Here is a 21,534-nt window from a genome sequence, read left to right as displayed (position 1 = left end):
TCTTTAGACAATACTTCATCTGGTGGTGTGTGTCTGTCCATGAACTTTGTCTGAGTTTTCTTTAGACAATACTTCATCTGGTGGTGTGTGTCTGTCCATGAACTTTGTCTGAGTTTTCTTTAGACAATACTTCATCTGGTGGTGTGTGTCTGTCCATGAACTTTGTCTGAGATTTCTCTAGACAATACTTCATCTGGTGGTGTGTGTCTGTCCATGAACTTTGTCTGAGTTTTCTTTAGACAATACTTCATCTGGTGGTGTGTGTCTGTCCATGAACTTTGTCTGAGTTTTCTTTAGACAATACTTCATCTGGTGGTGTGTGTCTGTCCATGAACTTTGTCTGAGTTTTCTTTAGACAATACTTCATCTGGTGGTGTGTGTCTGTCCATGAACTTTGTCTGAGTTTTCTTTAGACAATACTTCATCTGGTGGTGTGTGTCTGTCCATGAACTTTGTCTGAGTTTTCTTTAGACAATACTTCATCTGGTGGTGTGTGTCTGTCCATGAACTTTGTCTGAGTTTTCTTTAGACAATACTTCATCTGGTGGTGTGTGTCTGTCCATGAACTTTGTCTGAGTTTTCTTTAGACAATACTTCATCTGATGGTGTGTGTCTGTCCATGAACTTTGTCTGAGTTTTCTTTAGACAATACTTCATCTGGTGGTGTGTGTCTGTCCATGAACTTTGTCTGAGTTTTCTTTAGACAATACTTCATCTGGTGGTGTGTGTCTGTCCATGAACTTTGTCTGAGTTTTCTTTAGACAATACTTCATCTGGTGGTGTGTGTCTGTCCATGAACTTTGTCTGAGTTTTCTTTAGACAATACTTCATCTGATGGTATGTGTCTGTCCATGAACTTTGAGATTGCTCTAGACAGTACTCCATCTGGTGGTCTGCTGGTCATAGCTCTACTGGACATAATTCTACTGGTCATAGCTCTACTGGACATATCTTCTGGACATAGCTCTACTGGACATTGCCTTACTGGACATAGCTCTACTGGGCATTGCCTTACTGGACATAGCTCTACTGGACATAGCTCTACTGGACATTGCCTTACTGGACATAGCTCTACTTGTCCTAGCTCTACTGGACATAACTCTACTGGTCATAGCTCTACTGGACATATCTCTACTGGACATAGCTCTACTTGTCCTAGCACTACTGGACATATCTCTACTGGACATAACTCTACTGGTCATAGCTCTACTGGTCATAGCTCTACTGGACATATCTCTACTGGACATAACTCTACTGGACATAACTCTACTGGTCATATCTCTACTGGACATATCTCTACTGGACATAACTCTACTGGTCATAGCTCTACTTGTCCTAGCTCTACTGGACATAGCTCTACTTGTCCTAGCTCTACTGGACATAGCTCTACTGGACATAGCTCTACTGGACATAGCTCTACTTGTCCTAGCTCTACTGGATATAGCTCTACTGGACATAGCTCTACTTGTCCTAGCTCTACTGGACATAGCTCTACTTGTCCTAGCTCTACTGGACATAGCTCTACTGGACATAGCTCTACTTGTCCTAGCTCTACTGGACATAGCTCTGCTTGTCCTAGCTCTACTGGACATAACTCTACTGGTGGAAGATCTACTGGTAATTTCTGCACACAGATATTCATTTATATTTATTGATGTAGTTCGAAAAACCTTATTTAGCAAATACTGGTAGTGAACTTGTTTGGCTCGGGTGCCTTCAGATGCTCGAAAAATAACTGAGTACTGTCAACTCCAACAATGTTGGAAGTTTTACACAGGTGACATGTAGTTGGCACAATAATAACAGATAAAACAGCTGACCAGCAGCATCTTAGGTTATAGGAGTGTTGTCGTACTGGTGTACTGGTACGCTTCCCAGTTTTATTAGCCATCATCAGATGGTGGGCTATTCAAATTGCTCTACATCTGTGGTCCGTGGTCCGTGGTCCGTCCTGCCATCCGTCCGTCCGTCCGTAAAAACAATACTTGTTACCGCTATTTCTGGAAAAGTGCTGGATGGATCTTTCTTAAATTTCATATACAGGTTCCCCTTGGTCCCTAGTTGTGCATTGTACCTTTTTTGGACTGTTCTGAAATCAACATGGCTGCAAACTTGGATTTTGGAAGTAAAAGTTTGTTACCGCTATTTCTTGGAAATTACTGGATGGATCTTTCTCAAATTTCATATGCAGGTTCCCTTTTTGTCCCTAGTTGTGCATTATACCTTTTTGGACTGATCCGAATTCAAGATGGCCACTTGTCGGCCATCTTTTATTTTGAAAGTAAAAGTTTGTTACCACAATTTCTGAGAAAGTACTGGATGGATCTTTGTCAAATTTCATATGGAGCTTCCCCATGGTCCCTAGTTGTGCATTATACCTTTTTGGACTGATCCGAATTCAAGATGGCCACAGACGGCCATCTTGGATTTTGAAAGTAAAAGTTTGTTATCGCTATTTCTGGGAAAATACTTGATGGATCTTTCTCAAATTTCATATGCAGGTTCCCCTTGGTCCCTTATTGTGCATTTTACCTTTTTTGGACTGATCCGAAATCAAGATGGCTGACAGGCAGCCATATTGGATTTTGAGAGTAAAATCTTGTTACCTCTATTTCTCAGGAAGTACTGGATGGATCTTTCTGATATTTCATAGGTATTGGTTTCCCTTGGTCCCTAGTTGTGCATTGTACCTTTTTTGGACTGATTTGAAATCAAGGTGGCCCACAGGCAGCCATCTTGGATGTTGACAGTTATACAGTAGTTTGTTTCTGTGACAGAATCCTTTTCAAATTTCATATTTAGCTTCCTCTTGGTACCTAGTTAAGCATTGTCCCATATTTAAAATGATCTGAAAAACAAAATGGCCTATAGCTCTCCATCTTGGATTTGAATAGCGAGTGATTGTTTTATGGCTATTTCTTACCTACATGATCAGTCATTCTCAAGTATCAGATTTTCTAAATTAAGTAAACATTGATAAATACACTGTTTAGGGTATGTATACTAAACCATGCAAGGAATTGAGTTAATGGCATATGGGTTGACACATGAGAAGTAACAGAAGAATTGATTTATTAAAAATGTCAATAATTCCTAATATTTAAGTGTTGGTGTTACAAAAACATTAATGTAATAAAATAAACTTTAAAATTTAAAAAACAAAAAAAAACAAACAAAAAAATAGTTTTAAAAAAACTTTTAACATTTATTATACTTGTTTTGCTCTTGTACATGTGCATCATTTCATCATCATCATCATCATCATCATCATCATCATCATCATCATCATCATCATCATCATCATCCATTTTGAAGTATACAACTTAATAAAGGGTGTTCATTTTATCACTATATCCCTATAAAAATATCTTGTGCCATCATTGAGTACATTCAATGAAGACCAATTCATGAACATTTACAACACCTGCAACAAAAAAAAAAAAAAAACAAATCTTCAAGAACTGAAAACAGATCCTGAAATGGTGGGCGCCAAGATCCCACTGGGATCTCTTGTTTATTTTCATCCCGCTGATTGTTTTGTCATCATATAAGCCACACCAGTGTATAAGCCACACCAGTGTATAAGTCACAAGCCAGACTCACCAGGAAAATAAGTGCAGCTTATAATCCAGAAAATACGGTACATGTTGTGTATATTTATAACCTTCTTTCCTTTTGTAGATTTACAAGCAAGTTGTGATTTATGTACTCCAGCTCAACACTACTACTTCAGAAAATGAGGTAATTAAATGTAGGAATCTGTTACATATATAGTGAAATGTCATATGTTCTGATTAGTGAAAAAGATGATTGTAACACACTGTGTTATTTAGCTGGTGAAGTGGAATAGATGGTTGCTATACACAGTGTTATTTAGCTGACAAAGTGGAGCAGATAAATATATAGGGTAACATATCACTAAAGCCTGAAGGTTAGACATGTTTGAACAGCTGTAGATATATGTAGACTTGTTACTAGGGCTATTTGCTTGATTAATATAGGGTAACATATCACTAAAGCTTGGAGGTTAGACATGTTTGAACAGCTGTAGATATATGTAGACTTGTTACTAGGGCTATTTGCTTGATTAATATAGGGTAACATATCACTAAAGCCTGGAGGTTAGACATGTTTGAACAGCTGTAGATATATGTAGACTTGTTACTAGGGCTATTTGCTTGATTAATATAGGGTAACATATCACTAAAGCCTGGAGGTTAGACATGTTTGAACAGCTGTAGATATATGTAGACTTGTTACTAGGGCTATTTGCTTGATTAATATAGGGTAACATATCACTAAAGCCTGGAGGTTAGACATGTTTGAACAGCTGTAGATATATGTAGACTTGTTACTAGGGCTATTTGCTTGATTAATATAGGGTAACATATCACTAAAGCCTGGAGGTTAGACATGTTTGAACAGCTGTAGATATATGTAGACTTGTTACTAGGGCTATTTGCTTGATTAATATAGGGTAACATATCACTAAAGCCTGGAGGTTAGACATGTTTGAACAGCTGTAGATATATGTAGACTTGTTACTAGGGCTATTTGCTTGATTAATATAGGGTAACATATCACTAAAGCCTGGAGGTTAGACATGTTTGAACAGCTGTAGATATATGTAGACTTGTTACTAGGGCTATTTGCTTGATTAATATAGGGTAACATATCACTAAAGCCTGGAGGTTAGACATGTTTGAACAGCTGTAGATATATGTAGACTTGTTACTAGGGCTATTTGCTTGATTAATATAGGGTAACATATCACTTAAGCCTGGAGGTTAGACATGTTTGAACAGCTGTAGATATATGTAGACTTGTTACTAGGGCTATTTGCTTGATTAATATAGGGTAACATATCACTAAAGCCTGGAGGTTAGACATGTTTGAACACTAAAGCCTGGAGGTTAGACAGCTGTAGATATATGTAGACTTGTTACTAGGGCTATTTGCTTGATTAATATAGGGTAACATATCACTAAAGCCTGGAGGTTAGACATGTTTGAACAGCTGTAGATATATGTAGACTTGTTACTAGGGCTATTTGCTTGATTAATATAGGGTAACATATCACTAAAGCTTGGAGGTTAGACATGTTTGAACAGCTGTAGATATATGTAGACTTGTTACTAGGGCTATTTGCTTGATTAATATAGGGTAACATATCACTAAAGCCTGGAGGTTAGACATGTTTGAACAGCTGTAGATATATGTAGACTTGTTACTAGGGCTATTTGCTTGATTAATATAGGGTAACATATCACTAAAGCCTGGAGGTTAGACATGTTTGACAGAGCCTTTATATTGATAAAGATTATGATGTTAGTCATGTCCTGTATTATAGATGAGTGTTCAAGTGCTGAAGGTATCATTGGAGGTGCTGAAGAAGCTGAATGCTGTGAATGAGCAGCACGGTCAGATCATCCCGTACCATCAGTTCTATGTGTCAGAGCTTCGTGAACGTGTTGATATTGAGAGGGACTATCTCAGTTGGTTGTATCAGCCCAGACTAAGAATGCCCCCCGTGGTTTGTATTTGGTTTTGGGGTGGAACTGTCTCTGCTATAAAGAAATGCTGAGATGCACAATGACATTTTCGGTCAAAGTTTTTCTTTATATATTTCAGAACATTTTGTAGATTTGATATCAGATATCAATTTGAAATTGACAGATGAAATTCATGTGCATAGTTTTTAAAAAGACATGGTTAATAGATTTGCCATGAAACAGTTCTACAAGTGATATGGTTAACTGTGACTTTGATTTGTCCAGAAACAGTTCTACAAGTGATATGGTTAACTGTGACTTTGATTTGTCCAGAAACAGTTCTACAAGTGATATGGTTAACTGTGACTTTGATTTGTCCAGAAACAGTTCTACAAGTGATATGGTTAACTGTGACTTTGATTTGTCTAGAAACAGTTCTACAAGTGATATGGTTAACTGTGACTTTGATTTGTCCAGAAACAGTTCTACAAGTGATATGGTTAACTGTGACTTTGATTTGTCCAGAAACAGTTCTACAAGTGATATGGTTAACTGTGACTTTGATTTGTCCAGAAACAGTTCTACAAGTGATATGGTTAACTGTGACTTTGATTTGTCATGTTGTAGCCCATCCTGTCTTTCTGTGACTACCCATTTGTGTTCGATGGTGCTGCCAAAAGCTTGTTGATGCAGACGGATGCCAATATGCAAATGAGGGTAAGTATTAAATAGCTGTTGTTTCTAATTTATTGTCCTGCTGGATCCTTCAGAGCTTCCATCAGAGATGGATGTCATGGGATATTTGTTATCAAAGAAGGATGATATTTAAATGTATCTGAGCCTACCTCAGTACTACTGTTAATTACATTGTCTGTATGACAATTCACCATTACGGAGTGTGGACATTATAAAAGTGTTAGGTCTATTAGAACGGGTGTAGATGATAAAGAAGTATATATGACATTCCTATTTGGGGACTTGGTTTTGTGTCGTGTTGCCATCTCTTCTTGGATCTATCTCCTACGCTATATGTGACTGGGAACTTCATAGTTGGGTTTTGGGTTCACCTTGGTGAGGTAGCGTGACATGTATCAAAGAAGATCACTCTGACCTACATATTGACCTTTAACATACATCAGAGAAAAGCATGTCCAGTCTCTATCTTTGGCTCGGTCTCCTACACTAGAAGCCACTGGAACTTCATAGTTGGGTTTTGGGTTCACCTTGGTGAGGTAGCGTGACATGTATCAAAGAAGATCACTCTGACCTACATATTGACCTTTGACATACATCAGAGAAAAGCATGTCCAGTCTCTATCTTTGGCTCGGTCTCCTACACTAGAAGTCACTGGAACTTCATAGTTGGGTTTTGGATTCACCTTGGTGAGGTAACGTGACATGTATCAAAGAAGATCACTCTGACCTACATATTGACCTTGGACTTGCATCCAAAAAAAAAGGTCATGGCTCTTATCTTCTACACTACATTACTAGTTACCAGAACTTCTTACTTATTACATCGTCTTTTACAATGCACAGACTGCTTATGAAGAGGTTCATCGTCGTAACATCCAGAGCATCCTGTTACCAATGACAATAGATCCAGTAAGTCCTTGTCTAGTGCTCTATGTCTCCCGTACCAATATCGTGGGGGATACCATTGCTCAAATTATGATGCAAGGAGCTGCAGATTTCAAGAAGCCACTGAAGGTAAAAAGTTTTATTATAATGAAGGAGTACATAAAATGCCAATATCTGCGTTGTACCTTCACTTAAAATGTACCTGTATCTATATTGTACCATTTCTGATAAAGTAACAATATTCCTGATAAAGAACAAATATTTATGCTTAACACCAAGTCGAGTTCCTATCGCATCAATACAATTGTTTTTGATTATTATATGGAGAAGTGTGTACCTTACAGGTCATGTTTGCTGGTGAAGAAGCCATTGATGCTGGTGGCCTGAGAAAGGTAACGCTGTATTACCAGAACTGTTATGTGCTTGTTCAGCTAACTTTCTGCTTGCTCTTTTTTTGCAGGTGATATTTGTAGGGGAAGAGGCAGTAGATGAGGGTGGTGTCAAGAAGGTGGGCCTCTAGTGTTTTACACTGTAGATCTTCTAAAAGCATTTGTGGATATTCTGATCAGAGTATGCTGTAGTTCAATAGAAAGTACAGTACTCTTTAGGATACCATATTGTGTTGTCATATGAAGTTCATCGTTAAACGATTTCAAATGATTTTTGGAAATATTTATTGATATGATTATAAGAAAACATCCTGGGAAAGATTTGCTTACCCATCATATATATATCATGTACTGCTGTCCAAACAGAAAGAGTCCATGTAGTATCCACAACTGTGTTGGGGTCTCTGCTGTTGTAGAGCCAGTTCTCTTTGTGAATTCTTATTTAGTTATGTTAAAACCTAGACATTTTCTGTCATTGCTATATATTTTACCAAAAAATGGAACATGTATGTTTTCTGTCAAACCTGATTCAGGTTTGTAGTTTTCTAGCAGAGTTGATCGGGCTTTACACAAATATCAAGTTTGAGAGTGTTTCTGATTAGTTCAGGGTACAGGGTACCCGAGTCAATGTTACTACTCACAGAAATCATCAGCCCATTTAGTGCTCAGTTTTAAGCATCTGTACATCTTGACAGATTTTTATCAAACTTCACTGGAATGATTCCTTTTTGCAGAATTTTTATAGAATTTGTTCTTACTTCTATTTCATAACATTTTTTGATAAAGTTCACATTGTGAAAGTGAGGAAAGATTCAAGGCCATATGAACAACTTATCAAACTGATCCAGTTTAACATAATGAGTTATTGTGACAATCTGCCGTCATCAACATCCACATGGTAACTTAGTCAAACTTCTATGAATTGAACTGTGATGATTCCAATTTTTCCATGTATTGAATATTTTGTTTGGACTTGAATTTTATTCCTATTACCACTAACTAATCACTTCTTTATAAATCCAAATTTTGTAAATTGAACTTTTTGATGTATCAAAGTTATCACAGTCATTGGCAAAACATTAACCTGTATGGTACTGTACAGGTTTTTTTTCCCCGTGGCAAAATTTCACCCATTACAGCAAAGAGTGTACTTGACAGTGGGATAACAATAGATTGGTTCTTCATGACGTGGTTGATTAACGACTGGACACAGATAAAAGTTTAATTGCTTACTAACAAATCAAAGATAATGGGGCGATGTGTGATGGTTACTGCCGCCACTGCGATAATAGCATATAGCTTGGTCAAATTTACAGAGTTGTGAAAACAAAGGAAATCCTAAACATAATGATTTCACTCACTCCCAAAACATTTCTTTTTATTTTCAAGAATATTAGCATGAGAAACAGATTTTTCTGTCAATCATACATTTACTTATTGATTCAGACTAGCCATCAGCATACACCCTTGTAATTTTTACGACATTAGATGTGTGATGTTAGTGCTGTCGTTTCTGGACATCTACTGTGCTCAGGAATATGAAAATGTTGATATAACCCATCATGAAAGATTTGAAACACATTTGAAGCTTCTGATTGGTTGAAATTGGTTGCCATAGTGACCAAATAAAGACCTCTTGGAGGAATCTTGTTCTGACAACCCCTCTTAAACTATTGTTGATAGGGGGTGAGGGTGGGGTTGGGGGGTATTAGTTGGCCATCCTGGCGACAGTTCTAGTTCACATGTAGGTTCCTCTTGGTCTCAAATCTTGTTCTTTGACTTAGGAACTGATCAGAAAAAGGTAATGGCTGACAGGCAGCCATCTTCGATTTTGACAGAGAAAGAACTGGATGGATCTTCCTCAGATTTCTTATGCTGCTTCTCCTTGGTCCCTAGCTTTGCTCATTTGATTTTGGAAATGATCAGGAAAACAAAATGGTCGACAGGCAGTCATCTTAGATTTAGTCTGGATTTTAAGAAATAAAGACCAAATGATGCCGTTATCCTCTTGTGATCTATTGTTTTCCAATAACAGACAGGATTTAATATTCCAACATTTAGAAAAATTTTCAATTCTGTAAATCTGAGCTGTGGGAGAAGGCATGTTTTCTTCCATAAATGTTGGCCAGGAGTACAGAAAACCCTGCCATGCACTAGTAATGGCTTTAAGTATAGTCTCAGGCACTTCCCTCTCAATCCTGCATGAAACTGAATATTGCATTTATGAAGAACAACTGTTATTAATCTTTGTTTCATCCAGAAGATATCAGTTTAGTTTTGACCAACAATAGATATTTCCTTAACGATGAAAGTTTTTTTTGTCCAGAAATATTACTGAATCTTGGTATATTTGTTACTTACCTAGTTTTTAATTTAAAACCTATTTCTATTCAATGTAAATTTATTATTGTAATGCGACACCTTGTCATTGCTCTGACCCTAACATTTCTCTGTTGGTTGTAGTATTAACTTGTATACCACATATACTGATCAACCTTTATCTTGTTTTATGATATACATATATGTATCACAAGAATTTAATTTAATATCATTGTATCTTGCTGTATTATGCCATACTAGTCATTTATCAATCAAAATTTTTTTAAAAGCATTGTAACTTGTATACACTGTATTTTAATCAGCAAAATAAGAAATGATATTTAACAACCCAGAATTCTTCCTAACTACATTATCTCATTAACACATTACACATATGATTACCATCTGACTTTCAGTATGTGTGAAACGGTCACCTACAGAATCAAGAATAACTTGATCATATAATGATATCCTTTCCAGCCTGTGTTAAACAGTTACATAACTCTGACCTGTTGTATTCTCACTGATAACTTTAATAAATAACATCTACCAAATTATGAACAAAGTAATGTACAGTTTTTTGCAGTTAAAGTGAATATATCAAATATTCCTGACTCTCAACTTTACATAAGTAAATTTGATTTTTATCTGAATTTCTGCTTACCAGTGACTGAGAATTTAAATGATTTGAACATAATTTTATCAAATATTTACATTTATTAATTTGAATATAAGTTTTTTTCCCCAAATGTACTTAGAGGAATATAATTCTCTATAAAGGGTACATTACAGATAATGACGACGGAATATAATTCTCTATAAAGGGTACATTACAGATAATGACGACGGAATATAATTCTCTATAAAGGGTACATTACGGATAATGACGACGGAATATAATTCTCTATAAAGGGTACATTACAGATAATGACGACGGAATATAATTCTCTATAAAGGGTACATTACAGATAATGACGACGGAATATAATTCTCTCTAAAGGGTACATTACAGATAATGACGACGGAATATAATTCTCTATAAAGGGTACATTACAGATAATGACGACGGAATATAATTCTCTATAAAGGGTACATTACAGATAATGACGACGGATATAATTCTCTCTAAAGGGTACATTACAGATAATGACGACGAAATATAATTCTCTATAAAGGGTACATTACAGATAATGACGACGGAATATAATTCTCTATAAAGGGTACATTACAGATAATGACGACGAAATATAATTCTCTATAAAGGGTACATTACAGATAATGACTCTATAAAGGGTACATTACAGATAATGACGACAGAATATAATTCTCTATAAAGGGTACATTACAGATAATGACGACCCTGTATGTGTATCCACATGTAAAACCAATATTCTGTAATATTTCAGGAATTTTTCATGTTGTTGCTGAGGGAAGTCCTAGACCCCAAGTATGGCATGTTCAAGTATTATGAGGAGACTCGAGTATACTGGTTCAATCCTATGGTGAGTCACATGTTCAAGTATTATGAGGAGACTCGAGTATACTGGTTCAATCCTATTGTGAGTCACATGTTCAAGTATTATGAGGAGACTCGAGTATACTGGTTCAATCCTATGGTGAGTCACATGTTAGTTTTTTAAACATGTATTTTCTTGTTTTGCTTTCTGTGATTCTATTGTTCCCATGGTTCTGTTGACAGACCTTTGAGGGGACTGAAATGTTTCACATGATTGGATGTTTGTGTGGCCTTGCTATCTACAACTCGACCATCATACAGCTTGACTTTCCACTGGCCCTCTACAAAAAACTCCTCAAAAGGTATGTGCTGTGGTAATAGAATACTAGTACACGTTACTATGGGGATGTGGTATTCTGTGGTAACTTACTGGTCACATGATGTTCTGTTGGAGCAGATTATGTTGGTCACATGATATGTAGTAACATTACTGTTGGTCACATGATATTTTGTGGTAACATAAGCACTAATCATGTGATATTCTGTGGTAACATAACTATTGGTCACATGATATTTTGTTGTAACATTACCATTATTGTGGTTGATATAGGGAAGTCCTGTTGAGTTTGAATTGAGCAGTAACTTGTATTGTTGATATTTCAGGCCAGTAAACATTGAGGACTTGAGGGATATGATGCCTACAGTTAGCAGGTAATATACTAACATCTTACAACAGAGATTTCTGTTGGAGTATTCATATCTTTATTGTAAGGTTTATGAGCTCAAGAGATTCTAAATTCTATTTTTGATGTCTATGCAAATTGCATGAAATTCGATTGTTGCAATATGTTATTGTAAAGCTGTCAATGATTCAAATTTTCGTGGTTTAAATGAAAGAGCAAAGCATACAGAATGTATTTTACGTGACAGTAATGCAACAGATATTGGTCTTCTCGAAAGCTTATTTCAATGGTAGCTCTTCTATTTTAGCCATAATAAGAAATAAACAAAATTAAAAGCCCTTTGAAATACCAGTAAATAACAGAGTAATTTTCATGTGATTTATCACATAATGTAAGGATTATTGATGCAGGGGTATGGAGGATCTACTGGATTCTGAAGACGAGGATATTGAAAACACATTTTGTTTGACATTTGAGGTAAGTTTGACAGAATAATTAAAATGGTTGTAATTACATGTTTTTTCACAAAGATGTTACTATATCTTTTAAAACAAACATGAGAGCAACAAAGGTTTATGGATAAGGTGAACCAGAGTTAAGGCTAGTTGAAATGGTAATTCTGTCAAAAACTGAATGATGCCAATAAGGCTATTTTTAGCCACCATCATCAGATGAGGGGCTGTTCACGTCGCCCTGCGTCAGTGGTCCATTTGTCTATCATTTGTCTTCTGTTGTCCATCCGTCCCTCAATCATCAGTACATAATTATGGTAACGACTCTTTCTTAAGAAGTATTGGATGGATCTTTCTCAAAATTTATTTTGTAGCTATGTCATGATCCCTAGTGGTGCCCTTCTGGTTTTGGGACTGGTTAGAAACAGTTTTTTTCCATGTGTCCATCTTCAGTTTTGACATTGATTGTTTTCCATGACCGTTTCTTGAGAAGCCCTGAATTAATCTTTCTTAAATTTCATATGTAGGTTCCCCTTTGGTACGTAGTTGTGCATTTTTGGTTTTGGAATGATCTGAAATAGAAAATGGCAGACAGGTAGTCATCTTGGATTTTAACATTGAGGGTCTGTTATCGTCATTAGTTGAGAAGAGCTGGATGGATCTTTCTCAAATTTTATATATAGGGTTTGCATTTCTCTTTAGTTGTGCCCTTTTAATATTGGGACAGAAAAGCAAAATGGATGATTAGTGGCCATCTTGGATTCGACTGTTAAAGATTATTATTACTATTTCTTCAGAAAAATGAAATGATTGAAAGAGGACTCTCTGTTTTAACATTAAAAAATTACTAATGTACAGTAGTTTAATTTTGCTGAGATAATATCTTGTAGTTGTCCTTGTTTTAGTTACTAGATTTTAGGATATCAATGAACTGGTGTCCAGATGTACAGACATATCATTCTAGTTACTAGATTTTATGATATCAATGAACTGGTGTCCAGATGTACAGACATATCATTCTAGTTACTAGATTTTATGATATCAATAAAGTGGTGTCCAGATGTACAGACATATCATTCTAGTTACTAGATTTTATGATATCAATAAAGTGGTGTCCAGATGTACAGACATATCATTCTAGTTACTAGATTTTATGATATCAATAAAGTGGTGTCCAGATGTACAGACATATCATTCTAGTTACTAGATTTTATGATATCAATAAAGTGGTGTCCAGATGTACAGACATATCATTCTAGTTACTAGATTTTATGATATCAATAAAGTGGTGTCCAGATGTACAGACATATCATTCTAGTTACTAGATTTTATGATATCAATGAACTGGTGTCCATATGTACAGACATATCATTCTATGTTATCTTGAAATTATAGGGACTGTGGAAAATATTTCAGCTTATCAAAATTTTGACACAAACGAAGTGTATAAATGAAGTTGATGATATCAGTTTCGTGACGTTGAGTATCATCAGTTTTATGACACAAACGACATATCATTCTAGTTTATTTTATGATATGACCGTTGAACGAAGAAGGGCTACGATAGCACCCAAACAGTGTAGTTTAATCTGTGATTTGAAATGGCAATAAAGAAACAATAGATTTATTTTTACTTTCTCCTTTTATTGTATATACATCCGAACAACAAAACGTGTAATAACAACTCCAATCAAATACATTTGTACTCGTGTCATTCTGTTCCACACACATGTACAATAACCTTACTGTCTAAGCACATCTACATTATATATTTTACGGAATGACAATAAAACGAAATAAAAATTTGCTTTTTATACCCTACGAGAAATGATGTATGAAGCTGCAGATCATATCAATATGACTATATTATGAATAAATGAACATATGAAAACGCGGCACTAGAAATTGTTTACCTGTTACAGAAAACATTGTATAGACTTAACAAACCACACACAGATATAGACTTTATCAATGAAAACTACTTTCAGCACTTCATTGTCCAAACGCTAAATCTGACAAAGTGCCTGATAACAGTCCATTAGTAAACAAGCTCAAGATAAGTTTCTCTTGGAAATGTGAGGATAGATTTCGTCAAAAAGTTTCCTTTTTATCCTTCCTGAACTTGCACGCAACCAAGCTAAATGTTTTCATGTTTTGTGTGAACACACTACTTTTTTAAGATACAGGTAAGTCACTGCCACAGGATGGTGACAATAATTAAGAAGCCAACATTTAATTGGATAATTAAACTGGTAATTATTAGCCAGAGTCCAAGTGTTGTGTGTACCATGGACTGATATGCTGTAATTAGCCATGATTTATGCACTGGTGACTTTTTACTCTGTGTATGTATTGACCAATTTTGTCAGAAGACATGCCGATGTTTTGACAAAAGTTGATTTTGAATGACTTTTCCCTTGCTTTACAATTGGAGGGACTGAAAATCGCTTTGACTCTACTGAAATTTCACTTCAATGAAATTTGAGTCTTCTGAACTTTACAAAGATATAGGAGAAAAAAAAAATTGGGACTTGAAAATGATTTCAACTCAAACAGAATTTCAATTCAAGCAATTTTCAACCGGTAATTGATCTGTGTAATTAAATGTCTTAAATGATTATAACAGATAACAATGGAGAATTTTGGGGAAATACAAAGCAGGAATCTGGTGCCTGGAGGATCCCACAAAGCTGTCACTAAGGAAAACAGGTAAGGTCATCACCAAGGATAACAGGTAAGGTCGTCACCAAGGATAACAGGTAAGGTCATCACCAAGGATAACAGGTAAGGTCATCACCAAGGATAACAGGTAAGGTCATCACTAAGGTTATCAGGAGAGGTTGCTGCTAAGGATAACAGGAAAGGTCATCACCAAGGATAACAATCAAGCAATGAACTGTTACAAATTGCTTTTTGCTTTTACCTAAGTTGAATAAGTTTAACATATATGTAAATTAAATGTTTATGAAAAACTTTGATCTAGATACTACACTAGGTTGCAGTAGAAATTCAATGTCAACATGATCTAGATACTACTCTGAGATACACAAGGTACCTGAGGTGTTTACAGTGTTGTTTAAATGTTAGTGTTTGTTCTGATGAGAAAAAGAAATGTGATTTGAATTAGATAGTACATTTATATGTTTTATTGTTGTCTTTTAATTTACAGACAGGAGTATGTTGATGCTTACATTGACTTCATTTTCAACAAATCAGTAGATCAACAGTTTCAAGCCTTTTCGAATGGTTTCCATAAGGTGTGCGGTGGTAAGGTGCTGGTAAGTATGTTTGTCTGCCAAAGCAACTAGGATAGTAAAACTATCCTGAGCTTCTTAGATCAATGGGGCCTAATGTTATTTAATGATGATGCACCAATGGGCAAGTTTACTCAGGTTTGAGTTTTTCTCTTCTGAGATAGGAAAGTGTGTCGGCTTCATGTTAGTGTTTAAAAAGTGACATTTGAGAGACCTATTCTATCACTTAGCATGCCTTTTGATTTTCTCAAATGCATTGGAGTTGGGGAGTAACACTTAATCATTACTTTTCAAACTCTTAAAGCTCAAAGTTGTTCAACAAGATATATAAGGAAGAACATCTCAGCATGTGGTTTCACTAATGATTTTAGCCTAAATGGCCAATTAACTGTTAATTACCAAACCAACATTAAAGCTTCATTGAGCTAAATATCTCTAGATATTTTGTCATAACCAAACCTGGAATATACCTATATCTATGCATGGCTATCCAAACACACACTGCCAGCTTACTGTTATCTGGACTTGGCTAACTGATTAAACATGTTATAGTTAGTTAATCTCTACCTACAGGCAGATTTGGTAATTTGGGGAAACTTTACTTCTTTTATGTTTTTGGAGTGAAAACATTCAATTTTTAAGAAATTTAGCAGTAAAATCTATCAAAATTTGGTTTGTTAATTTTAAAAACAATAAATATTAATACAACATGTTTGATTAATCATGATATGTAAGGAAATAAGAGACATGGGAGATAAATAATTATGTTGTCCTGATGATATAGAGAAACAGTGGACAAATTAGATATTTAATTATGTTCTTCTTTGTGTATTTAAACTGTATGTAAACCAGCCGCCTTTATGTAAGAATAACAAATTAAATGTAAAATATATTTCCTTTAATCTAAGGAACTGTTCCATCCCCAAGAACTTCAGGCCATGGTAGTAGGCAATGAGAACTATGACTTCCATGAGCTGGAGAAGGTAAATTGTTATCAATATTTCTAAGAATATACTGGGAAATCTATTTTTAAGAATGTTTGTATCAAGTTATCTATTTCCAAGAGTGTACTAGGGGATCTATTTCTAAGGGTGTACTAGGGGATCTATTTCTAAGAGTGTACTAGGGGATCTATTTCTAAGAGTGTACTAGGGGATCTATTTCTAAGAATGTACCAGGGGATCTATTTCTAAGAGTGTACCAGGGGATCTATTTCTAAGAGTATACTAGGGGATCTATTTCTAAGAGTGTACCAGGGGATCTATTTTAAGAGTGTACTAGGGGATCTATTTCTAAGAGTGTACCAGGGGATCTGTTTTAAGAATGTACCAGGGGATCTATTTTAAGAGTGTACTAGGGGATCTATTTTAAGAGTGTACTAGGGGATCTATTTTAAGGATGTACCAGGGGATCTATTTTAAGAGTGTACTAGGGGATCTATTTTAAGAGTGTACCAGGGGATCTATTTTAAGGATGTACCAGGGGATCTATTTCTAAGAGTGTACCAGGAGATCTATTTTAAGGATGTACCAGGGGATCTATTTTAAGAGTGTACTAGGGGATCTATTTCTAAGAGTGTACTAGGGGATCTATTTCTAAGAGTGTACTAGGGGATCTATTTTAAGAGTGTACTAGGGGATCTTTTTCTAAGAGTGTACCAGGGGATCTATTTCTAAGAGTGTACTAGGGGATCTATTTTAAGAGTGTACTAGGGGATCTATTTTAAGAGTGTACTAGGGGATCTATTTCTAAGAGTGTACCAAAGGGATCTATTTTAAGAATGTACCAGGGGATTTATTTCAGCTTTCAAATACAGGCTCTTCTTGGTGATATGATTAAAAATGTTCAGCATTATTTAGATAATTAATCCTATTTTTGGTAGAGGTCCTCGTGATCCTCAGTTCTTCAAATGAATCAAGCTAGATTTTATATACTGTACTGGCTTGTCGTACTAGTATTACCGCTACAGCTGCACAGACCATATCTGAACCAACAAATTTTAAAACTCTTTATTCCCTAAAGATCAACCCACAACCACTGGATACTTCTTATCTTTTTCATAATGAGGTGAAATCTCGGATTAATACTCTGGATTTTGTATTAAATCTGCATGTTCTTTTCTCGGCAGAATACAGATTACAAAGGTGACTACCACCGGTATCACCCGACCATTAAACTTTTCTGGGAGGTGTTTCACGACCTTTCTCTCGAGCTTAAGAAGAAGTTTTTATGTAAGTAGTGTATACTGAAGAGATGTTAAAGGGAATATCTGTTGTTGTTTCCCCGCTATGACTCATTTGATTCACAATAGAATTTATAAGAAATTAGTGACACCATTCATCTTGTAAAGACAACACACCATTAACTTGTTGATTTGAAAACTTTATATGATATAGAGTATAAGAAGAATGTTTATCTATTATTACAATTCCAAATCTATTAAGAAATGTGGTGAATATTTATTGATTATGTTCAACAATGTAATGAGTTTTTTTAAATTTAAATGCAACATGATATTTTTTCAGTGTACCTGACAGGCAGTGACAGAATTCCAATTCTTGGCATGAAATCAATTAAAATGGTGATCCAGCCCATGTTGGGGGCAGAGAACCACCTTCCTGTGGCACACACATGCTTCAATGTGCTTGATCTTCCCACTTACAATTCAAAGGAGGTGATGTTACATAAACTCCAACAGGCCATAGAACAAACAGAGGGATTTGGCCTAGTCTAGGTTCACCTGTAGGATCTGAAATCTTCATGTGAATCCTTTGAATATAATGTAGGATCTGAAATCTTCATGTGAATCCTCGAAATAAAATGGAGGATCTAAAATCTTTTTACAGAACTAGTATGAAGCAAAGATTTTGGTGCTGACTACATTACTATGAAAAAGGAAGCAATCGTGAATTTATAATGTGAAGATACTTATTTACAGAAATGATGTGTTAGCATGTGAACAGAGCATAATGATGACTGAATTATAACTAGTTCAGGTGTGATGGATACTGAATAGAAACTCTGTGTTGTCTCATTAAACGTCATCATATAAATGGTCTGATGGCTAGAAAAGAAAAAGTGCTGTATGGGACATTTTATGTATGTTAAGTTATTTTTCATCTATTTGTCAAGATGGTAAGACCAAAATACTGTCACTGAGTCGAGCTGTCTGTATAACATGTGAAGAATTGTCACTGATTCCTTGTCACTGAGACGAGCTGTCTGTATAATATGTGAAGAATTATCACTGATTCCTTATCACTGAGTCGAGCTGTCTGTATAACATGTGAAGAATTATCACTGATTCCTTATCACTGAGTCGAGCTGTCTGTATAACATGTGAAGAATTATCACTGATTCCTTGTCACTGAGTCGAGCTGTCTGTATAACCTGAAGAATTATCACTGATTCCTTGTCACTGAGTCGAGCTGTCTGTATAACATGTGAAGAATTATCACTGATTCCTTGTCACTGAGTCGAGCTGTCTGTATAACCTGAAGAATTATCACTGATTCCTTGTCACTGAGTCGAGCTGTCTGTATAACATGTAAAGAATAACTGTTTGCACTGGAGAAGGTCACTGATCAATGCAGATCAAGGATTTACTACGGATTAAGATTATATTCCCATTTAAGGTCATATCTACAGGTCAAGGTCATTGCTACATATCAATATCATAGCTAGAGATGAAGGTCATAGCTACAGATGGAGGTCATGGCCACAGACCAATACAACAGTAACAGATCAATATATTACTGATATAAACATCACACAGCTCATAGGGCTACTCATATTATCTCTGACACAAAGTCCGGACTAGAGCTTACTGTTGGACTATCACAATGTATTTGTATCAATTCTGCAGAACAGCAATAGATATGGATGTGATTAGCAACATAAATGGACTTATTTACAGATAAAAAAATTATTATGTTTCAGTTTGCAAACATTTTGATTTATTGGTTTTCAAGGAACTATTTTTTAAAGCTTTTTCAGTGTAGTTGTAGGGAGATATTACAATGGACTCAGTGTCGAGGGAAGTTTTACAGTCAGTATCTAGGATACAGGGATTACCTAGTATACTACTGATTATAACGAATAGTGGTGTAAACAGAATGTAGGATGTGGATGCTGATTGTGACCTTCACTTCATTGTTTGATGACATAGCTCATACCCAAAACATTTAATACATTTACACAGTCTATATATGGAAAGTTCCCTGAGCAGAGAGCACAATTGCTGATGGTATCTTCTTGTTTACCAGTATTTGGTTTCTTGGGATTTTTTTGACAAACATCTTTGACACTAAGTGGGTGTTTTATCATTAGATGTAGTTAAGGTACCAATTAGATTTTACGATTTTTATTGTTATATTTTGATATTATCATTCATTTTGATAAAATAGTGATGTATGTCTTTGGCGTCAGATTGGGATGGGTATATATTGTTCTGCCTTGCAGTGCCGTTCTCTGTTTGATTACTTTGTTTATTAATAACTTCAGTTTTGCCTGGTTTATTTACACATCTGTTTACATCATTACTCATTATTTGCCAAACAACTCTGGATCAAATTAAACGTTTCTTTTACTGAAGTTAGATGTACACTACCTTCAACTTATCTTTTGGACGTCGTCAAAGCATATAATCAGTTGATGTGAAAATTGAAACTATTGCAATTTCTTAGAAATATTTAATGTGTTAGCTACTGGGAATTGCTTCAAAAAATCTTTTCTTTCTTGAGGTAACAGGGAGGGTCAAGGGAGTGACTTTTTTTGAAATGATCAAAAACGGTTTCAATAATTATGATTGTGCTATGAGATTATAAAGATAATAGTGGTTACATTACTCCAGAAATAATCTTCTGCAGTGAAGAAATTCTTTCAAATCATTAAAATTCTTGAAACACGTATCATGTTGCAAAAATGTCACATTTGAGGAATTCTATCTTTCAATCAAACCAGAGACGTATATGATCAAACCCAATTACACTTTTGAAGGACAAAATTTACGTAATTAAATGAAAAAAGTCCGCTTTGAAATCATTTGTACTGAATATCAAAATCTTTGTCTTTAATTATGTCATTTGGTTTTATAGTTGATAGTATATACATGTATAATACGGATTGTAAATTGTGCACTTAACTACTCAATGAAAACTGTTAATACTTCCAAACTGAGGCATGTACCCTTACTCTGAACATTCCCGACCTTATGAGCTAATCTGTTTATCCTGACATCTGGTTCTTTAATCAAGTCCTACTAATTTCCACTCACCACTACATCTTTCTGTACATGCCAGTGTTGGTATGTGTTTTGACTGAGGATGTTTTACCATTCTCCAGAGCACTGTTAAGTTGTTATTGTGATGTTTGTTTACTTATGTGATGTATATGCTTAATGTGAGAAAAAAATTGGAGAATGCTTTGTAATGCTGGTTGTGAATGAAGAATAAAATTTATGTTGAATTAAACTCCTTGTTACTATTGACCAGCAAACAGTATTTTCAATGAAACCTTCCTGAGAGTAAATGATAATACTGGATTATACTGATATCAATGATACCTGACAATCGCAGTATGTCCAAAAGGACGTCATGTAAACACAAGATTTAGTCAGGAGACAATGATTTATATAATATCAGGTGTGTATGGTGACATCATGTAAACACAAGATTTAGTCAGGAGACATTAATTTATCTAATGATATCAGGTGTGTATGGTGACATCATGTAAACACAAGATTTAGTCAGGAGACAATGATTTATATAATATCAGGTGTGTATGGTGACATCATGTAAACACAAGATTTAGTCAGGAGACATTAATTTATCTAATGATATCAGGTGTGTATGGTGACATCATGTAAACACAAGATTTAGTCAGGAGACAATGATTTATCTAATGATAT

General features: G+C 35.3%; 1 protein-coding gene across 3 annotated transcripts in view; it reads left to right on the top strand.

Moving 5' to 3' along the window:
• LOC132547394 (probable E3 ubiquitin-protein ligase HERC4) overlaps positions 1-21,097 on the top strand; it is a 48,665-nt gene extending 27,568 nt beyond the window's left edge. For 2 of the 3 annotated variants that reach the window (XM_060211151.1, XM_060211153.1), the window contains exons 15-28: positions 3,682-3,741; positions 5,351-5,533; positions 6,120-6,209; positions 7,032-7,202; positions 7,534-7,581; positions 11,188-11,283; positions 11,481-11,599; positions 11,901-11,948; positions 12,331-12,397; positions 14,999-15,081; positions 15,542-15,650; positions 16,535-16,609; positions 17,755-17,857; positions 18,152-21,097. In XM_060211151.1, coding sequence (XP_060067134.1) covers positions 3,682-3,741; positions 5,351-5,533; positions 6,120-6,209; positions 7,032-7,202; positions 7,534-7,581; positions 11,188-11,283; positions 11,481-11,599; positions 11,901-11,948; positions 12,331-12,397; positions 14,999-15,081; positions 15,542-15,650; positions 16,535-16,609; positions 17,755-17,857; positions 18,152-18,360 — 1,461 coding nt within the window. In that variant the 3' untranslated portion in view covers positions 18,361-21,097. Of the gene's footprint in view, positions 1-3,681; positions 3,742-5,350; positions 5,534-6,119; positions 6,210-7,031; positions 7,203-7,417; positions 7,466-7,533; positions 7,582-11,187; positions 11,284-11,480; positions 11,600-11,900; positions 11,949-12,330; positions 12,398-14,998; positions 15,082-15,541; positions 15,651-16,534; positions 16,610-17,754; positions 17,858-18,151 lie in introns of all 3 variants that reach the window. The other variant, XM_060211152.1, reaches the window with a different exon arrangement.
• Positions 21,098-21,534: the final 437 nt, after the last annotated feature.

The sequence above is a fragment of the Ylistrum balloti genome, unplaced genomic scaffold (assembly GCF_031769215.1).
Source record: "Ylistrum balloti isolate Yb309-2 unplaced genomic scaffold, AGI_CSIRO_Ybal_v1 Utg369954, whole genome shotgun sequence".
NCBI lineage: Eukaryota > Metazoa > Mollusca > Bivalvia > Pectinida > Pectinidae > Ylistrum > Ylistrum balloti.
The sequence above is the reverse complement of the archived record's forward strand: the minus strand, read 5'-3'. Positions and strand labels throughout refer to the sequence as shown.